This window comes from Elephas maximus, chromosome 4, assembly GCF_024166365.1.
Source record: "Elephas maximus indicus isolate mEleMax1 chromosome 4, mEleMax1 primary haplotype, whole genome shotgun sequence".
Lineage (NCBI taxonomy): Eukaryota > Metazoa > Chordata > Mammalia > Proboscidea > Elephantidae > Elephas > Elephas maximus.
Genome location: NC_064822.1, coordinates 181,451,046 through 181,470,582, shown reverse-complemented (window position 1 = coordinate 181,470,582; position 19,537 = coordinate 181,451,046). Strand labels below are relative to the sequence as shown.

General features: G+C 47.4%; 1 protein-coding gene across 1 annotated transcript; it reads left to right on the top strand.

The window, feature by feature from the left end:
* The first annotated feature begins 3,766 nt into the window (after positions 1–3,766).
* Positions 3,767–19,386, top strand: LGALS2 (galectin 2). The gene is made up of 4 exons (XM_049884981.1): positions 3,767–3,835; positions 17,414–17,496; positions 18,928–19,084; positions 19,240–19,386. The coding sequence occupies exons 1-4, from the start codon at positions 3,767–3,769 to the stop codon at positions 19,384–19,386; spliced, it is 456 nt and encodes a 151-aa protein (XP_049740938.1).
* Positions 19,387–19,537: the final 151 nt, after the last annotated feature.

Genomic DNA, 19,537 nt, shown 5'->3' with positions numbered 1-19,537 from the left:
TGGCATAACTGGATATCCATCTGCAAAAAAATGAAACAAGACCCATACCTCTTTTGATTTCTTGACTGCTGCTTCCATGGGTGTTGATTGTGGATCCAAGTAAAATGAAATCCTTGACAACTTCAATCTTTTCTCCATTTATCATGATGTTGCTCATTGGTCCAGTTGTGAGGATTTTTGTTTTCTTTATGTTGAGGTGTAATCCATACGGAAGGCTGTGGTCTTTGATCTTCATCAGTTTAAGTGCTTCAAGTTCTCTTCACTTTCAGCAAGCAAGGTTGTGTCATCTGCCTAACGCAGGTTGTTAATGAGTCTTCCTCCAATCCTGATGCCCCGTTCTTCTGCATATAGTCCAATTTCTCGGATTATTTGCTCAGCATACAGATTGAATAGATATGGTGAAAGAATACAACCCTGACACACACCTTTCCTGACTTTAAACCAATCAGTATCCCCTTGTTCTGTCTGAACAACTGCCTCTTGCTCTATGTAAAGGTTCCTCATGAAGGCAATTAAGTGTCCTGGGATTCTTATTCTTCGCAATGTGCAATTAAGTGTCCTGGAATTCTTATTCTTTGTTATGATCCACACAGTCGAATGCCTTTTCATAGTCAATAAAACACAGGTAAACACCCTTTGGTATTCTCTGCTTTCAGCCAGGATCCATCTGACATCAGCAATGATATCCCTGGTTCCACGTCCTCTTCTGAAACTGGCCTGAATTTCTGGCAGTTCCCATTAGAGAAATGCAAATCAAAACTACAATGAGATTCCATCTCACTCCAACAAGGCTGGCATTAATCCATAAAACACAAAATAATAAATGTTGGAGAGGTTGTGGAGAGACTGGAATACTTATACACTGTTGGTGGGAATGTAAAATGGTATGACCGCTTCGGAAATCGATTTGGTGCTTCCTTAAAAAGCTAGAAATAGAATTACCATACGATCCAGCAATCCCACTCCTTGGAATATATTCTAAGAAATAAGAGCCTTCACATGAACAGATATATGCACACCCATGTTCACTGCAGCACTGTTTACAATAGCAAAAAGATGGAAGCAACCAAAATGCCCATCAATGGATAAATAAATTATGGTATATTCACACAATGGAACATTGTTAAAGAACAGTGATGAATCTGTGAAACATTTCATAACATGGAGGAATCTGGAAGGCATTATGCTGAGTGAAACTACTCAGTTGTGAAAGGACAAATATTGTATAAGACTACTATTATGAGAACTCGAGAAATAGTTTAAACAGAGAAGAAAATATTCTTTGATGGTTTCAAGAGGGGTGAGGGAGGGAGGGAGGAAGAGAGAGAGGGAGAGGAGTAGCCACTAATTAGATAGTAGATAAGAAGTTCTTTGGTGAAGGGAAAGACAACACACAATACAGGAGAGATCAGCACAAATGGACTGAACCAGAAGCAAAGAAGTTTCCTGAATAAACTGAATACTTCGATGGCCAGCGTGGCAGGGGCGGGGGTTTGGGAACCAGGGTTTCAGGGGACATCTAAGTCAATTGGCATAATAAAATCTATTTAGAAAACACTCTGCATCCCACTTTGGAGAGTGGCGTCTGGGGTCTTAAACACTAGCAAGCGGCCATCTAAGATGCATCAATTGGTCTCAACTCACCTGGAGCAAAGGAGCATGAAGAACATCAAGGACACAAGGTAATCATGAGCCCAAGAGTCAGAAAGGGCCACATAAACCAGAGACTACATCAGCCTGAGACCAGAAGAACTAGATGGTGCCCAGCTACACCCTATGACTACCCTGACAGGGAACACAACAGAGAACCCCTGAGGGAGCAGGAGAGCAGTGAGATGCAGACCCTAAATTCTTGGAAAAAGACCCGACTTAATGGTCTGACTGAGACTAGAAGGTTGGAAAAAGACCAACTTAATGGTCTGACTGAGACTAGAAGGACCCCAGTAGTCATGGCCCCCAGACCTTCTGTTGGCCCAAGACAGGAACCATTCCCAAAGCCAACTCTTCAGACAGGGATTGGACTGGACAATGGGATAGAAAAAGATGCTGGTGAAGAATGAGCTTCTTGGATCAAGTAGACACTTGAGACTATATGTTGGCATCTCCTATCTGGAGGGGAGGAGAGGGCAGAGGGGGTCAGAAGCTGGCGGAATAGACACGAAAAGAGAGAGTGAGGGAAGAGCGGGCTGTCTCAATAGGGGGAGAGTAATTAGGGGTATGTAGCAAGGTGTATATAAATTTTTGTATGAGAGACCGACTTGATTTGTAAACTTTCACTTAAAGCACAATAAAAAAAAAGAAAAAAAGGTCTCAGGTGCTTCCATTTTCAGAGCCAACCAAGTACAGCCGCTGCCCATGAGACGCAGGGCTGAGACTCGCCTGGTGGAGGTCTTTGGCCAGGAATGATGAGTGGGCAAGTGGGGGTGGGGGTGGTGGGAGCTCCAGGATTAGGTATAGAGTGTGAGGAAGCCTGGCAGGAAGGGTAAACCATGTGTATGAGGCAGGGTAAGGCGAGGGGAAGGATTCACGTCTCTATTAGATAAAGGTGCTAAGACCTGAGGGTAATATTTGAGGGTCCCCCTGTGGGCTGGCCTTTGTATCTGTGTGTGCCTGAGGAAGCACATACTGAAGGCATTTGTACCTGCTGTGGGTGTCAGAATTATGTTTAGCTTTGGAAATTGGGGGCAGGGTGTTCCTACTTGGTTCACAAAACAGGAGGCCAGTCACAGCTATTTGGAGTTCACCAGGGATATGTGGTATGAGGGTTTTATCTGAGGTGAATATTTGAGAGTTCACACATGGGCAAGTCTCACTTGGTGTTCATATATGAGGGTGCACCTGGCTGGGAAGACAGTATTCCACAAGTGTACTGGGAGTTTCCCAGGGCATGTAGTCAATGTTTCCTCAGCTTGCCTTCAGGTAAGCCTCTGCATACCTGGGTCCCTGTATTAGGATAAAGTTTTATCTGCTGTAACGGAGCTATCCAAATCTAACTGTTCTTTTCCTCTAACATAAAGTCTGGCTGAGCAGTCCAAGCGAGGTGAGGCAGCTCTACAGTCACCCAGGTCCCTTCCATCTTGTTGTTCTGCCTTCTTCAACATTCAGCTTCTACCCATGTTCCAAGATGGCTGTTCAAGCTCCAGCCCTCCCAGCTGCATTTGAGCCAGTGGTAGAAAAAAAGGGATCAAGGGAGAGCTATTCGTATACTTTGAACACTTTCCATTGTGCAGACTGGACTACTCATAGCTTCAGGGGATACTGGGAAATACAGCCTACTCCGCATAGCCATGTGCCAAGCTAGATTCCTATTACTATGAAAGGAGGGGAGATGGTAGCAATAGTGGTCAACAAGATGTATGCCACACTCAAAAATTATGTAGCCATGACTCGGCAGGCGGGGGAGGTTGGTGGGGTTCACATGCTATCTGTTAGCTGGGTTGACTCTGATGTAGGCCTTTGTGGGGTTCACAGCAGGGGCTGAGATTTCTAGGGCTCATCCACCCTCCATGTGCCTGCAGACCGCCTTAGTGCAGAAGGTGCTCCAGAACTCCTCAGCCTGGTGTTCTCAAGTGCTTCACCTGTACTTGGCACAGAGGTACCTGGAGCTTGAGTGGACAGTGGGATCAATACCTGTGAGATGAGTATCATGACAGGGATAGCGGTGGGGGCAAGGCCAGGGTGGCTTTTAGGCGAGGCTCACAACCCTATCTTTTCACTGAGTGAAGTGACAGCTGGGGGAAGGAGGTCATCAAGTCATTTTGACACGATGCTGGAGAAGAATGGACGCTTCTACACAGACAGCAATGGCCGGGAGATCCTGGAGAGGAGATCCAACGTGAGTCAGGAGAAGCCTCCAGATAAACCCGCAGACCTGGGAAGCTTCTACAACCATGGGAGCCATTTCTTTGACATAAATCTATATATATATATTTATACGTTTCACTGGTTTTGTTTGTCTAGAGAACCCAGCCTAAGATTGTATATATATGTATATATATGTTAAGAAAATGGCTTATGCAGTTGCGGAGGCTGAGAAGTCTCAAATCTGTAGGTCAGGCATCAGGCTGGAGGCTTCTTCTGACTCACGGAGTTGCAGGGGCTGATGAACCCAAAATTGGCAGGTCAGTGGGCAGGCTGCTGGCTCATGTCCCAAGAACCAGAGGTCAGAGGATGAAAAAAGAGTAGAATGCAGGACCCAGAGAGAGTAAGTTTTGGCAGAACATCTGTATATATTGGGTGCAGGCCACACCGCCAGGGAAACTCCCTTTTCAACTGATTGGCTGCTTACATCAGATCACAAAACTGGGGATGACTACATCAGATCACAAAATGGAGGATGACTACATCATTGCATAACTGCCAAATGACTGAGAATTATGGTCCAGCCAAGTCGACACACAACCTTAACCATCACAACATCACAGCAACACACAAGCTCCCGCTGATAGACGAGTGATTGCTGTACATGAGGTGCACTGGCTGGAGATAGAACCCAGGTCTCCTGCATGGAAATCATCCCCTGAAGAGCCTTTTCTTAATTGCCTCCCATGAAATTTTAATACTACGGATTTCTGTATGTGCACTGCTTCTGTGGTTTATACTTAAAAAAGAGTTATATTTTTTCACCCTTCCCCCAGTAAACACTTTTGACTCCTTTGGGGGCAATGTCATCCCTGCTGAGAGTGCATGATGTAAATCAATAAATGAATGAGACGATTTCACATAAAACAGGGCAAAGGGTCAGACAGAATGACTAGGTGGGGACCCTCTAGATGAAGTGGCCGAGAAGATTTCTCTGAAAAGGTAACCTTCCAGTGAAGATCAAAATGATGAGGAGCTGAATCCAGCCAGGAGTGGGGGAAGAGTTCCAGGGGAAGTGAACAGTATGTGCCAAGTCTTGAGGCTGAAAGGGGCTTGGTGAAGTCCAGGGCCAGAGAGGTCAGGTGGCCAGAGCGCGGTGACCAGGGTATACAGGGCAAGTCAAGGCTGCAAGGTGGACAGGGGTCAGGTCCTGGGGACCTGGTCAGCCAAGAGAAGGGTTTTGGGCTTTGCTCTGAGTGGGAGTTGAAGCCACTGGGGGGTTTAAAGCAGGAGGGCAGGATGCACGTTTTACAAAGGCCCAGGGAGTGGTGGAAGGATTGTGGAATCAGGGGTGGAGAAGGGAGACAGCTAGGCGGCGGTGGCCATCCCCTCTTCCCACCACTCTAGATTCCTCCCTCCCTCAAGGCCCAGCCCCAATTCCAGGGAAGGTGTAGATGACCCAGGAGCCCACCAAGCTCCAGAAGGCCTGGCGGGCCTGGAGGGATGGCAGCCAGCTGGGAGGGAGGCCTGGTGCAGCCAAGCAGCTGGGTTCAGAGAGGGGCCATGGAACCTGGCGGACAGGTTAGACAAGGAAGATCCTGGGATGGAGGAGGCAAGGACTCTGTGGACATCCCTTGGAGAACAGGCTGCTGGGGTGACTGGAGCAGGAGGAGCAGGGCTGGACATCTGCTCGGCCAGCCTGAATGTCCAAGCAAGCCTGGTAATAATGTTCATAACAGTGAGCATTGATTTAACACCGTCTTTTTTTTTTTATGGGTCGGCCTGTGCTTAGTGCTGCACGTACGTTCTTCCCACCAGCTCACATCTACCTGTGAGGTGTGACGGTTATACTGCCCGTTTCACAGCTGGGCAAACTGAAGCCCAGAGAGGTTAAGCGACTTGCCCAAGGTCACACAGCTGTAGAAAGACCACCCTGTGGCGGCTGCTAACACGCCTGAAGAAAGACTGTGGGAATACAGCTGCTTCCAATCTGCATGGAGACAGAAGAACAGGTCATGGGCCCTAATGCTGTCTGGGGGAGACACGGTCTCTGACTTGCTAGCATGGGTATCTGGTCCCCTTGGCAGATGTCCATGGAGACAGTATAACTGATGGCCAGCTGCCAGCATCTTCCTTTTTGCCCCGCATGCTCTGGTTCCAGGCAGGACCACTGTGGAGATCAGGTGCTGGTTGGAGATATCGTAGCTGAAAAATTTTTCCCAGTCTGTAGGTGGTCTTCTTACTCTTTTGGTGAAGTCTTTAGATGAGCATAGGTGTTTGATTTTTAGGAGCTCCCAGTTATCTGGTTTCTCTTTGTCATTTTTGGTAATGTTTTATATTCTGTTTATGCCTTGTATTAGCACTCCTAACGTTGTCCCTATTTTTCTTCCATGATCTTTATCGTTTTAGTCTTTATGTTTAGGTCTTTGATCCATTTGGAGTTAGTTTTTGTGCATGGTGTGAGGTATGGGTCCTGTTTCAGTTTTTTGCAAATGGATATCCAGTTATGCATTATTTTTTTATCCAGTTATGCCAGCACCGTTTGTTAAAAAGACTATCTTTCCCCCAATTAACTGATACTGGGTCTTTGTCAAAGTGGATGGATTTATATCTGGGTTCTCAATTCTGTTCCATTGGTCCATGTATCTGTTGTTGTACCAGTAACAGGCTGTTTTGACTACCGTGGCTATATAATATGTTCTAAAATCAGGTAGAGTGAGGCCTCCCACTTTGTTCATCTTTTTCAGTAATGCCTTACTTATCCGGGGCTTCTTTCCCTTCCATATGAAGTTGGTGATTTGTTTCTCCACCCCATTAAAAAATGTCATTGGAATTTGGATCGGAAGTGCATTGTATATATAGATGGCTTTTGGTAGAATAGACATTTTTATAATGTTAAGTCTTCCTATCCACGAGCAAAGTATGTTTTTCCACTTATGTAGGTCCCTTTTAGTTTCTCGCAGTAGTACCTTGTAGTTTTCTTTGTATAGGTCTTTTACATCTTTGGAAAGATTTATTCCTAAGTATTTATCTTCTTGGGGGCTACTGTGAATGGTATTGATTTGGTGATTTCCTCTTCGATGTTCTTTTTGTTGATGTAGAGGAATCCAACTGATTTTTGTATGTTTATCTTGTAACCTGAAATTCTGCTGAACTCTGCTATTAGTTTCAGTAGTTTTCTTGAGGATTCCTTAGGGTTTTCTGTGTATAAGATCATGTCGTCTGCAAATAGAGATAATTTTACTTCTTTAAGGTGCATTCTTGTTAACATCTACATACACATACATATATGGAGCCCTGGTGGTGCAGTGGTTAAGAGCTTGGCTGCTAAGCAAAAGGTCGACAGTTCAAATCCACCAGCTGCTCCTTGCAAATCCAGTGGGGCAGTTCTACTCTGTCTTCTAGGGTTGCTATGAGTTGCAGCTGACTCGATGGCAATGGTATACACATATATTTCATGGAAGAAGGAGCCCACGAAGGCAGAAGTGTCTCGGACACACGGAAGTCATACTGAGGCCCTGGGAGGATATAAGGGAGAACATTCCCACAGACTGAGTGCTCACACACCCAGTAACCAGGTGAGGGTGAGGTGGTGCCCCCCGAGTTAACTCACGTGGGGTCGCTGGGCTCCTGATAATAATGATAAATAGTATCTATTGACTATTAACCAAATGCCAGCCTTTATCTCCCTTAATCCTCGTAACATTATTGTTCTCACTTTACAGAGGAGGAAACCAGACTCAGAGAGGTGAAGTAATTTGGCCAGAGGTCACACAGCGAGGAAGTCGTGGAACCAAGACTTTAGTCCTGTGCTGCCCTCCAAATGACTTATGAGGGTCCCTTCTGCCCCAGGATTCTGGGACTTTCTAAAGCTATCCCTGATGACTCAAGTCCTACTCTGTCTCGAGTCCTCCCTGCCAGAGCTGTGGTCATGTCATCAGGCTGGGTGGGGCATAGCTAATTGTCCTCTAGTTGTTCCCTGTGCCCAAGCTTGTCTCTCCAGCTAGACTTGGTCTCCTTAAGGTCTGGCTGTGTTTGGTGCTTCTATGTAGGCTCTCAATCCCACGCACTTCAACAGATTCGTATGTGCATGCATAGACATTAGGGAGACCTTGTGGGACCAGCAGGGTCATGTCCTCCTTGGCACCACAGAGGCATACACATTAATGACTTTGTGGTGTAGTGAATTACTTAATATGGCCCTTTTAGCTATGCATAGTTTTGTAACTCCCATGCAGTGATTGAGTAGAACTATGCAGATAAGGTGCTTGTGGTCCACCAAGGGGATTGGACAGCTTACTAACAATGCAAATAAGGTGTATGGAACCCTGACATGGAAACTGGTCAGTTTTGCCTTTCTGCTAGGGTTAAAATGAGCCAATCCCAGGGGCAGGAGGGGGAGACTTCACTACCATTAAGAAAGAAGAGCTGAGAATGGACCCTGTCCTTTGGACCCAGGGTCCCTGGGCTGGGGACCTCCTAGACCCAGGAGACAGAGAGCTGTAACTCCAGAGACAGTATAAGACGGTGAGAACCAGTGGCAGAGAAACCACAGCCGCAGAACCAGGAGATTGGAGGAAGACAGCCCACAGAGCAAGGTGGCAACAGTGGACGTGCTGATGTTCAGAGTGAGAGAGTTGAGAGCCTTTGGACAGGAGGCTTCCTGATGGAGTGGGGTATCTCCAGGCACCTGTTGGTGGGCGTAGGCTTGCCAACCCACAGAGTGAGAGAGCTGAGCACCTTTGGGCAAGAGGCTTCCTGGCAGAGTGGGGTGCTTCTGGGCGCTTATTGGCAGAGCCAAAGAGCTTTGTCACATTTGACCAAGCAGGGCAGAGGCCAGGCCTATCCTGAGGGGGTCAAGGGGAGCCTGTCCTGAGGGGGGCAAGAGGAGCCCTGCATGGCCAAGAGAAGCTGAGAGAGCTGCCCTGCACTGAAGAAGGGAGACTTTTCCTACCTGCTTCCTGATCCTGATCCCCAGTTGTAGCCTGTTGGTCCTGATCCTGAGTTGTAACTTGTCACTTCCCTAACAAACCCCGTAATGATGAGTATGAGTTTCATGTGGCCATTGCAATGAATTACTGAACCCTGCAGAGGAGTGGCTTGGGAGGGACAGCTGGTGTTAGAATTGGTAAAAAGGCTGGAGAGAGGAGGTCTGTCTGAGCTCCGCCCTATAGGGATCAGCCCCGGGGCTATGATCTGGATCGTCCTCCCCCTCGTGAAGCTAGAGGAAGTCTGATGTCACGCTGCCATCTTTACAGACTTTGTCATGGTTGTTCCTCACACTGCCTCTGAGTGCAGCCCGGCAGGCTCATGTCGGTTCAGTGAAGGAAGCAGATTGAATTGTGGGTGGGCCCCTAGTGAAATCCTGGGAACTTGCACTGTAGCTCTTAATTCATTTAACACCGCAGTGTGAGAATGATCCCTGGCCACAGAGGGTCCCCCAAAATGTAACTTTTTATGGCTGTAATGTTGTTGGCTGCTGTTGAATTGGCTCCTGACTCATGGCACAGCAGAATGCAATTCTGGCCAGTCCTGTGCTATCCCCCTGATAGGTTGCAGATTGGACCCTTGGGATCCAGAGGGTTTTCATTGCTGATTTTCAGAAGGAGATCACCAGGCCTTTCTTCTTAGCCTGTCTTGGTCTGGTAGGTCAACTGAAGCCTGTTCAGCATCACAGCAACATACAAGCCTCTGGTGACAGATGGGCAGTGGCTGTACATGAGGCACTTTGGCTGGGAATTGAACCCAGGTCTCCTGCATGGAAGGCGAGAATTCTACCACTAAACCACCACTGCCCCTGGCTGCATCATAATTCAGCTATATTTTGTAGCATCATTTACTTAGCCAACCTTGTATTATTTATGTTTCAAATTTCAACTCCTCCCTAGTTTAAAAATTTTTTTTTTTTTTGGCGATTTAGTAAGTCAGCCAATAAATATTTATTAAACACTTACTAAGTGCTGAGAATAATTCTCTGATCACCTAAATTGATTTAAGGGTAACATTTAGAATATTGAGCGGAACATCTCAAAACTTATGAGAAGTGGCCAAAATGGTAGTTAGAGGAAAATACATAGCCTTAAATGCATATAGCAGTATATAGAAAAGACGAAAAATTAATGAACTCAGCAGTTGACTCAAGAAGCAAGACAAAGAGCAATAAATAAAATGAAAACTAAAACCAAAAGTTAACAAAGCCAAAAAATAATGAAGAAAACAAAATCAAGAACTAGTTGTTTAAAAAGATCAACATAATAGGCAAATACATAGAGACCAAAGTGGATATTTGTGGTTACTAGGGGCAGGTGGGAGGGGAAATGAGAAGGTATGGCTCAAGTGGTACTGAGCTCCTGTTAAATGTGATGAAAAAATTTGAAAACCAATAGTGGTGATGGGCACACAACATGGTGAGTGTAAATAATGTCACCGAATTACACACATAAAGGTGGTTGCAATGGCAAGTGTTTTGTTATATATGTATTTCACCACTATAAAAAGATCAATATAATAGACTGTCTAGGGACATGTACAGGCTGCAGATTCTTTAGGCAGGAGGATTTCATGAATGTGCTCAGCTGCTAACCAAAAGGTTGGAGGCTCAAGTCCACCCAGAGGTCCCTCAGAAGAAAGGCCTAGCGATCAACTTCCGAAAAATTAGCCATCGAAAACCCTACGGAGAATAGTTCTACCCTGACACACATGAGGTCGCCATGAGTTGTAATTGACTCAACAGGAATTGTTTTTTTTTTCACATAAAAAAAATTTTTTTTGATGTTGAAAATATGCACAGCAGAACATACATAAATTTAACAATTTCTACATGTACAGTGACATTGATTACATTCTTTGAGTTGTACAACCGTTCTCACCTCCTTCTCCAAACTGTTCCTCTCCATTAACATCACTGCCCCCCAAGCTTCCTAGCTAAACTTTCAAGTTGCTGTTGTCAGTTTCATCCCATATAGATAGTTTTTAAGAACAGCACAAAGTTTAAGGCAAAGGCAACTCGTTTTTTCCCCAAGCTTTTGATAAGAATTGCTTGGCAAATTGTATTAGTTATCTACTGCTGTGTAACAAATTGTCCCGAAATTTTGTGACTTAAGACAGCTTCAGACATGGCTTTAGCTGGGTGCCTCTGGCTCAGGGTCTCTCACAAAGCTGCAATCAAGGTATGGTCTGCACCAATCACCTCAAGGCTCAAGTAGGGGGAGATATACTGCCAGGGTCACTTTCATGGCTGTCAGCAGGCCTCAGGTCCTCACAGGCTATTGGCTGGAGACATCAGATCTTTGCCATGTGGGCCGCTCACAGCCTGGTGTGCTTCCCTCTGTTAATTAGAAGTGAGTAACCAGGTCCAATCATACTCGAGAGGAGCAGAGTATGCAAGGGAGTAAAAGCCAGGAGGTGGGGATCTTCTGAGGCCACCACACAAAGGGTTCAAAGGTATACTCCTGGAGGGCAAATACGCCTTTTGCTAAATGAGGACAGACCTACATGCCTTGGCAGACATCTGAGCAAGGGGTTGGCAGAAAAATGTACTGATTTCCTTTTCTTGTTGTTGTTGTGTGCCGTCAAGTCAATTCCAACTCAGAGCGACCCTGTAGGACAGAGTACCACTGCCCCACAGGGTTTCCTAGGCTGTAATCTTTACAGGATCAGATTTCCAGGTCTTTTCTCCTTCAGAGCGGCTGGTGGGTTCCAAATACCAACTTTTCAGTTAGCAGCTGAGCACTTAACCACTGCACCACCAGAGCTCCTATTAGTTTCCTAGGGCTGCTATAACAAAGTACCACAAATTGGGGAGCTTAAAAGGACAGAAGTTTATTGCCTCACAGTTCTAGAGGCTAGGAGGCTGAAGTCAGAGTGTTGATTCCTTGTGAGGGCTCTGAGGGCGCATCTGTTCCACGCCCCTCTCCTAACTTCTAGTGGTGGTTGGCCATCCTTGGCATTGCTTGGCCTGAAGACCCATCACTCTAATCTCGGCCTCTGTCCTCAGAAGGTCGTCTTCCCTCTGTGTCTGCGTCTCTTCTCCTGTTTTATAAGGACACCAATCAGATTAGATTAGGATCCACCCTACTTCAGTATGACCTCATGTTAACTGATAGTATCTTCAAAGTCCCTAAGCCCATACAAGGTCTTGTTCACAGGTACTGGGAGTAAGGCTTCAACATATTGTTTGGGGGGATGTAATTTAAGCTCTGTTACTTACTAGCTGTGTAAACCCTTAGTTCCCCATCTGCAGAATGGGACCATAATAAAGGTCACCTTGAGAATTTATTGAGAGGGTTAAATGAGATGAAGCTTGGAGGCAGTGCTTTGCAAACTGTAAAATACCCCCCAGAAAGCAGCCATTGTTAAGAGAACACAAGGTTCAGGTGTGAGTGTTGGTGATTTTTATGTTTTTTTTTGTTTGTTTGTTTCCTTTATGCTCGTCTTTGTTTTTAAAATCTTTCATTGATGTAAAACATAAACCAGTAAAACCAGTTGCCGTCTAGTCAATCCAACTTATGGTGACCTCAGGCGTGCTGGGGTAGAACTGCCCTCCACAGAGTTTTCAAGGACTGATTTTCCGGAAGTGGATCACCAGGCCTTTGTTCTGAGGCACCTCTGGGTTGACTCAAACCTTTAACCTTTTGGTTAGCACTGAGTGCGTTAATCCTAGATGGCACAAATGGTTTGTGCTTGGCTGGTAACCAAAAGTTTGGTGGTTCTAACGCACCCAGTAGCACCTTGGAGGAAAAGGCCTGGGGATCTGCTTCCGTGAGTATTACAGCCAAGAAAACCCTATGGGGCGGTCCTCCTCTGTCACACATGGGGTGGAAATGGACTGAAGGGTACAGGACAACAGACACCACCCAGGGCCGATGTAAAAACATACACGCAGAAAAGTGCAGGAATCCTACACGTGGTCACGTTCTCCTGTCTTTAAACAGTCTTCTAAAACAAGTGAACTTTTAAATATTTGATTTTGTGCACTTTCCAGTATTTCTACATTTAATTAGAATATTACTATTATAATCAGAAAAATACCATGTTTGAAAGGTGGAAAGTACTTCAAAGCTTTTTATCTTGTTGGGGCTTCACTGTGCCTCTGCAGAAAGGCTGAGAAGGGACAGATTTCCTGGTGGGTGAAATGAGGAAATCACTGCCACCCTGGGCCGCAGGGGACTGAAGGCGGGGTGCTATATGAGGGCAGGGCACCCAGCCGCTGGCCAGCACCTGGCATGGATGATGGCCCCCAGCGGCCTCCTCCTGACCCTCCCTCCTCCCAGAGCGGCCACGGCCAAGACTGATGGAAAACCCTGGATTCCGGGCTCTCTAAAAGCCCTATTCCTGGACATCTGTGCTACACAAACTGTCAAGATGTAGCCAAACTGGACATGCAAATTGATTTAATGAGGCGGTATTTTTAATAACAAAAATTTAGAATTCATTTTAAAATTTAGAATTAAGTGTTCCACAAAAGGAAATTGGTTAAATAAATTAAGTCCTTGAAGGATGCAATATTTCACAGCCATTTAAATATCGTTTTTTTTTATCTTCATGCCCTCTGTTATGCCAATTGACTAAGTTGTCCCATGAGACTGTGGTTCTAAACCTTTTAACCCAGTAAACCCATCCCTTGAGTTGTTTGCTATGTCAGGAAGTCTCCATAACTGTGTCCCCTATGAGCTTTACCATGTATACAGATACACTTGTTCACACGGGCATGTACTTGCATATGGCTTCGTGTACACATATATACATCCATATCTACCTATGTACCCGTATATATATTTTTTGTTGTTATCAAGTAGAGTTTTGAAATAAAGATTTGTGGGCTTTAACGTTTATGGAATGAAGCAGGATAAATTATACAGACAGAGGGGTGCCTACAATATACAGAATACGTAGAAAACCACCTGGCAGGAAACACGTCAATAGACTAGGCAGATTCCCTCCTGGTGGGGGATTATGCGTGATTGCTTTCCTTCTTATTTGTTATCTCCAATTTTCTAGAGTAGGCACATCAATGAATAAGCAACAGGTAAAGAGCAAAGTGTTTAAACCCCCGTGACCCCTCACCTCACCTTATCCCACTCCCTTCTCCTCTTTTAATAGTTTGTTGTAGATCCTTCTAGATGTTTTCTTTGAATTCGCCGCGTATTACTTGTGAAACTTACGTGTACAGAGAAAAAATGGGGTGAGGGGAGAAAACAAAGAAGACTCTCCCAGAATGAATCAGGGCATTATCGAAAATCAGCTGCTTAGAGATTTTTTGCACAGTAAGTCTCTCCTTTTACAGATGAGGAAGCCAGGCTCAGGGAGGTGGGTGGCCTGCTGAGCCACACAGCGGCTGTGCCAGAGCAGAGCTGGGACAGCCTCGCCTCCAGCCCTGGAGAGGGAGGCCCCAGGGTGCTCTGGGCTGGGCTGGGGCAGTAGGGAAGCTTTCTTCTGTTTGTTCTGGGTGTGGATTGTTGGGGGACAGGAGATACCTGGGTGGAAGGGGCCAAAGTTTCCATTTATGGTCTCAGGGGAGTTAATGTGTAATATTCCGGAATATAAGCTCGACTGCGAAGTGAGATCCTGAGCATAGGTCTTGAGAAGTCCCAGAGCTGCCTCTGGAGCTGTCGCCATGTCGGTGAGGTTACCTAGGGGCCCCTGCTGCCCACCTTCTTCCATTCATGCATGCCTTTGGGTGGGGGTGGGGTGCCTCAGCTTCCCCATTTGTAGAGTGAGGGACTTGGACAGGTCAGTGCCCTAGCCCTTTGGCCTTGAGGGTGTCCATGTTCCACCACCCATCTGCAGCGGGAGCTGGGACCATCTCTTTCCCTCTCCAGCCTTGTTTTTCATCGATATTAATAATAACAATAATTACAGTTGCTATGTTTTTTCTTTTTTTTTTTTTTTTAACATCTGTTGAAGGAGCCCTGGTAGCGCAGTGGTTAAGCTCTGGGCTGCTAACCAAAAAGTCTGCATTTCGAACCCACCAGCCTCTCTGTGGGAGAAAAGACCGGGAGGTCTTCTGTAAAGATTACAGACTAGGAAAACCCTATGGGGCAGTTCTACTCTGTCCTACAGGGCCGCTATGACTTGGAAATGACTTGATGGCACACAACAACAACATCTATTGAGCTTTTTAATAATAAAGACACTGAGGCTCAGAGATTGACTTGCCCAAGGTCACAATCTGTAAATTGCAGAGGGTAATGTGGACCCTTTTTGAAGCCCTTGGTATTTCGATTTCAAACCTGGCTCTGCAACAGCTTGCTGTGTGGCCTTGGGCAAGTCACTCGCATCTGTGTCATGGGGTCACGGCTGCCACCCTGTGAGGAGTAGGAGGGTTGTAGCCTGGAGAGGAGCATACGTGTCTCACTTCCCCACCTTCTCCTTTTCTTCATTGCCTGATCCCTCCCCTTGCTTTTGTCTCTCCTTCCTTTTCCAGGGACCACCTAGTCCAAATCCTCCCAGGCCCAGGAAGGGGAGGGGCTGGGCTCAGGGTCACTCAAGCAGCTAGTGGCAGGGCTGGGATTCCCGACTTGCAGCCCCTGGGCTCTATGAACTGCCCCCCAGCCCTGCTTTGCGTCCCTGCCCCTCTCTGGGCCTCAGTCTCCTCATTTGTTAAGGGAGGGCAAGGATCATGGATGGGCATACTACATGTCTAAACCCCGCTGTCATCGAGTCGACTCCGGTGACCCCATGTATTACAGAGTAGAACTGCTCCATAGCGTTTCAAGGTGCTGTATAAGAGAGTGAGGGCTCCTCCCCACCCAGCCCCAGCTCTCCCACCCCACCCCACATGGGGGGGGCAGGGAAACATGGGGGAGACTGGGAGACTCCAGCTTCTTACATGATGTGTGGCATCGTGCATGTGCCTAGAACACAAATCTATGAGCGCTGGCTCTGTGGCAGCAATGCCATTTCGACCCCTTTGTGAGACCCTATTATCCTCACTGGATAAATGTCATCTCCAAATGGTAAATTCATTTGTCAGTAAGAGGCTGAACGAGCGTATTAATCCAGTCTGTCTGGCTCCAAAGACTGGGCTCCAGCTCTTACATTAAACACTGATGGGGGGTTAGGTGTCCCACCTTGAACTCCCCCCATCTCTCTCGGGCAAGGAGATTTTGTCCCCAGGGGACATTGGGCAATGTTTGGAGACATTTTTGGTGATCATAACTTGGCGTGGGGGTATGATGTACCCTGGCATTAGTGGACAGAGGCCAGGGATGCTGCTTGACATACTACAATGCACAGGACATGCCCCCACCACAGCCCCCCAGTGTCCACAGTGCCAAGGCTGAGAACCCCTGGGCTGAGGTGTACCGCACCTGGCATGGCACCATCAGAGCTACACTCTCCTGGGTTAAGCGTTGCCTCTCTTGGGCCTTCCCTTTAAAATGCCCTGCCTCCAGGATAGTTGGGCAATATCTTACGACCCCCAGCCCCGTGACCCCAGATCACATTCTTCTTTGTAGGGCAGTGGCAGCTGCCTGTGGAGGGTACTGATCACCTCTACAGCCACTGCCCTTGACCTGTGACCGATGGGTTGATTCAGGGCTTCTCAGATTATGCTCCCTCCCAGAAAAAAACAGACCAGCGATCAGAAACCCCCTAGTTTGAAAGTGTTCTCCATATGTTGTTGGAAATCGCCGGTGCCTGCTGCCTCCTTTTCGGCCCAACACCATCACCCCCCCACCTTCCAGTCATGGATGTGAAAACTGGACATTGTCTCACTCTTGGGTAATGAGCTTTGAAAGCCCAGCTTCGAGACCCTTCCTCCTGACCATAGCACAGCCACAGAAAGCGCCAAGCTGCTGCAATGTACAAATCCAGGCACTGCCCAGAAAGGAAGGAAAACAAGGGGTAGATGCTAGTAACAACAGGTAATCACAACGACGGCCACCCTCAGCGGGCCTTTAATTGGTGCCAGGTCTGATGCTTGGGGCTTTGCAAGTATCTAACATCCTCCCCAAGCAGCTGGAAGATGGGAGCTCTTAACCTCGGTGACTTAAAAACTATTTTTGAATTACTTAATCAAATAAACCCATTTTACAGATGAGGGAAGTGAAGATTGGAAAGGGACTTTAGTAGACACATTCGGATATGTGACTCAGGCATTTATATAGGCTTAGTTATGGACGGGTCTCTCATACTATTTTCTGTTAGCAAAGTGACTCCTTTGGCGCAGGAACTAAACATATCCTGGTTTCAGGGGGTCTGCTAAGGGCACTGTACCTGCATCGGTGGGAAATGCTATATGAAGCTTCTTGTCACTCTCAGGCATCCTATGAGATCGGCAGGGACTACTTTACCCATTTCATAGATGGGCAAACTGAGGCTCCGCCAGCTGGTCCTTGTGCCTTCAGATCCAGCTGTTCTGCTAGCTGGGCTGGGTGGGTGAGAGCAAAGCAGATGGGCTCTGGAAAGCCTGGATCAGTGCACTGTGGTGCTTTTCCTTCCCGGTGTGCCTGGAGTGCTCTCCAGGCCTCCGTGGCTTCACCTAGGAAGGGGGATGTGAGCCCTGCAGCCGGTCAGGCTCCTGAACGGGCTTCATTCACAGAAGAGCGCTGGGCACAGTGAGGTGGATTTCCTGGGACAACTCTAGTGGAATGTTTTTATGTTGGCTCAGGAAGAATTTGAGATCAAGAACATGGACATGAAGTTGGGGGCAACCCTAAAGATCAAGGGCAAGATCGCCAATGATGCTGTTGGGTGAGTAGAGCGGGTAAAGGCAAGGGCTCGCTGTGAGTCAGAATCAACTCCACGGCAATGGTTTTTTTTTTTTTTTTTTTAAGGGTGGGAGGGATTACCCGCAGTCCTGGAGTAGGCTGGGAAGATGGCGGACAGGCTGGGCACCCCGTGAAGAACACCATGGTGGCCTCGGGGTCAGACTATGGGAGCAACCGGAGGCCAAGGGGGCCCTGTGGATGCCCTTGCTCTCTCATGTTAGGATCTCATATTATGAAGCTGGGTTTGAGGACCCTCAGAACTTCAAGGCCTACGCCATATACTCAGTTCCTTGACCCCAACAGCCACTGAAGGGACAGGTGGAGGAGCCCTGTTCAGCTCCCAGCTTCTACTGAAAGCCCAATCCCCCAGGGACACCCCTCTTTCCAGGACTGCTTAGCCACATTTCAGGCACGTTAAACCATGGGCAGCCACCAGGGGGCGTCAGGTGCTTTCCCCTTTGCAGCTCCCCCATTTGCGTTGAACCAGAGGCATTTATCTAACTCCCCGGAATACAGCTCAGCACTGAGGTTTCCCGTGCTCATAATTTCAGCATTTCTTGGGACTGATCCCCATCAGCTTTTGGTTGTGAAGGGGGTGCGGACAGATGCCTGGAGTAGCAGCCAAGGGAAAAATGATTCCTTGCTCCTACTTGAAAAAGAGCCCTGGTGGCACAATGGTTAAAGCATTCAGCTCCTAACAGAAAGGTTGTTTGAACCCACCAGTTGCTCCACGGGGGAAAGATGTGGCAGTCTGCTTCCATGAAGATTACAGACTTGGAAACCCTATGGGGCAGTTCTACTCTGTCCACCAGGAGCTCCTTGGAAACTTTCTGGGGCAGTTCTACTCTGTTCTATAGAGTTGCTATGAGTCGGAATTGGCTCGATGGCAAACAAAGGGTTTGGTTTGTTTTTTGTGGGCTCTTTGAGACTGCAGAAACGTAGAGTACTCCTGGCTTGAGACCTCAATCCAGAATGCCCCTGCTCTCAAGGATCCCAAAGGTCTAACCCAGGCTCCTGTAGCAATGCTGTCAAAAGGTCACACAACCCTAGATGCATACCTCTAGTGACAGGAAGCTCACCACCTTAGGTTTTCAGCTCTTTATAACCAAACTTAATGGGTCTGCAGAGATCTAAGGACAGCTATACTGACCTCCAAGATAAGACGCTTTCAATTTTTTGAACTGTCATTATTAGTTACCCTCCTATTAGCAGCCTTGGTCTGTGTTCCAAGTGGAACGTGATGCTCTGGTGCCAAGTCTGATTGGGTTGCCACCTCCCTTTTTTTAAGGCATGGACCTCGATTTATGCAACCTTTCTTTGGTGACTCTTCCAGCCTGTGGTCAACCAAACCCCCCCCAACTTGTTTTCCCTGGGGGTGACCCCCTAAGCCTCACCTAATACCCTCCTCCTATAGCTTTGTGATTAACCTAGGTCAGGGGGCTGAGAAACTGAACCTGCATTTCAACCCACGCTTCAATGAGTCCACCATTGTCTGCAACTCTCGCGATGGCAGCTGGGGCCAGGAGCAACGTTCAAATCACCTGTGCTTCAGCCCAGGGTCAGAGGTCAAGGTGAGGTCAAAGGGGGAAGGGACCTGGGTTGGATGTCAATGGGAGAGGCCAGATGGCAGGGGACCCCAGACTGGGCACCATGTGAGCCACTAGACACTGCCCTGGCCTGTTGAGGGTAACCCCTGCCTCCCTAACAGCTTCCCTCCTCTCCACAGTTCACCGTGACCTTTGAGAACAAACAGTTCAAGGTGACCCTGCCAGATGGACACGTGCTGACCTTTCCCAATAGGCTGGGCCACAGCCACCTGAGCTACCTGGGTGTGAAGGGTGGGTTCAAGATCTCCTCCTTTAAGTTGGACTGAGTGGGTACCTCTACTGAAAGCCATAATAAAACACCCGGGACCAGATTCTCTGCCAAGTCTTCCTCATCACAGCAGGCTGGGGGCCAGGCTCTATCCCTCCTTTCCCTCACCCACCTGCAATACCCCCCCCCGCCCCCCGCTCATTCTCCTC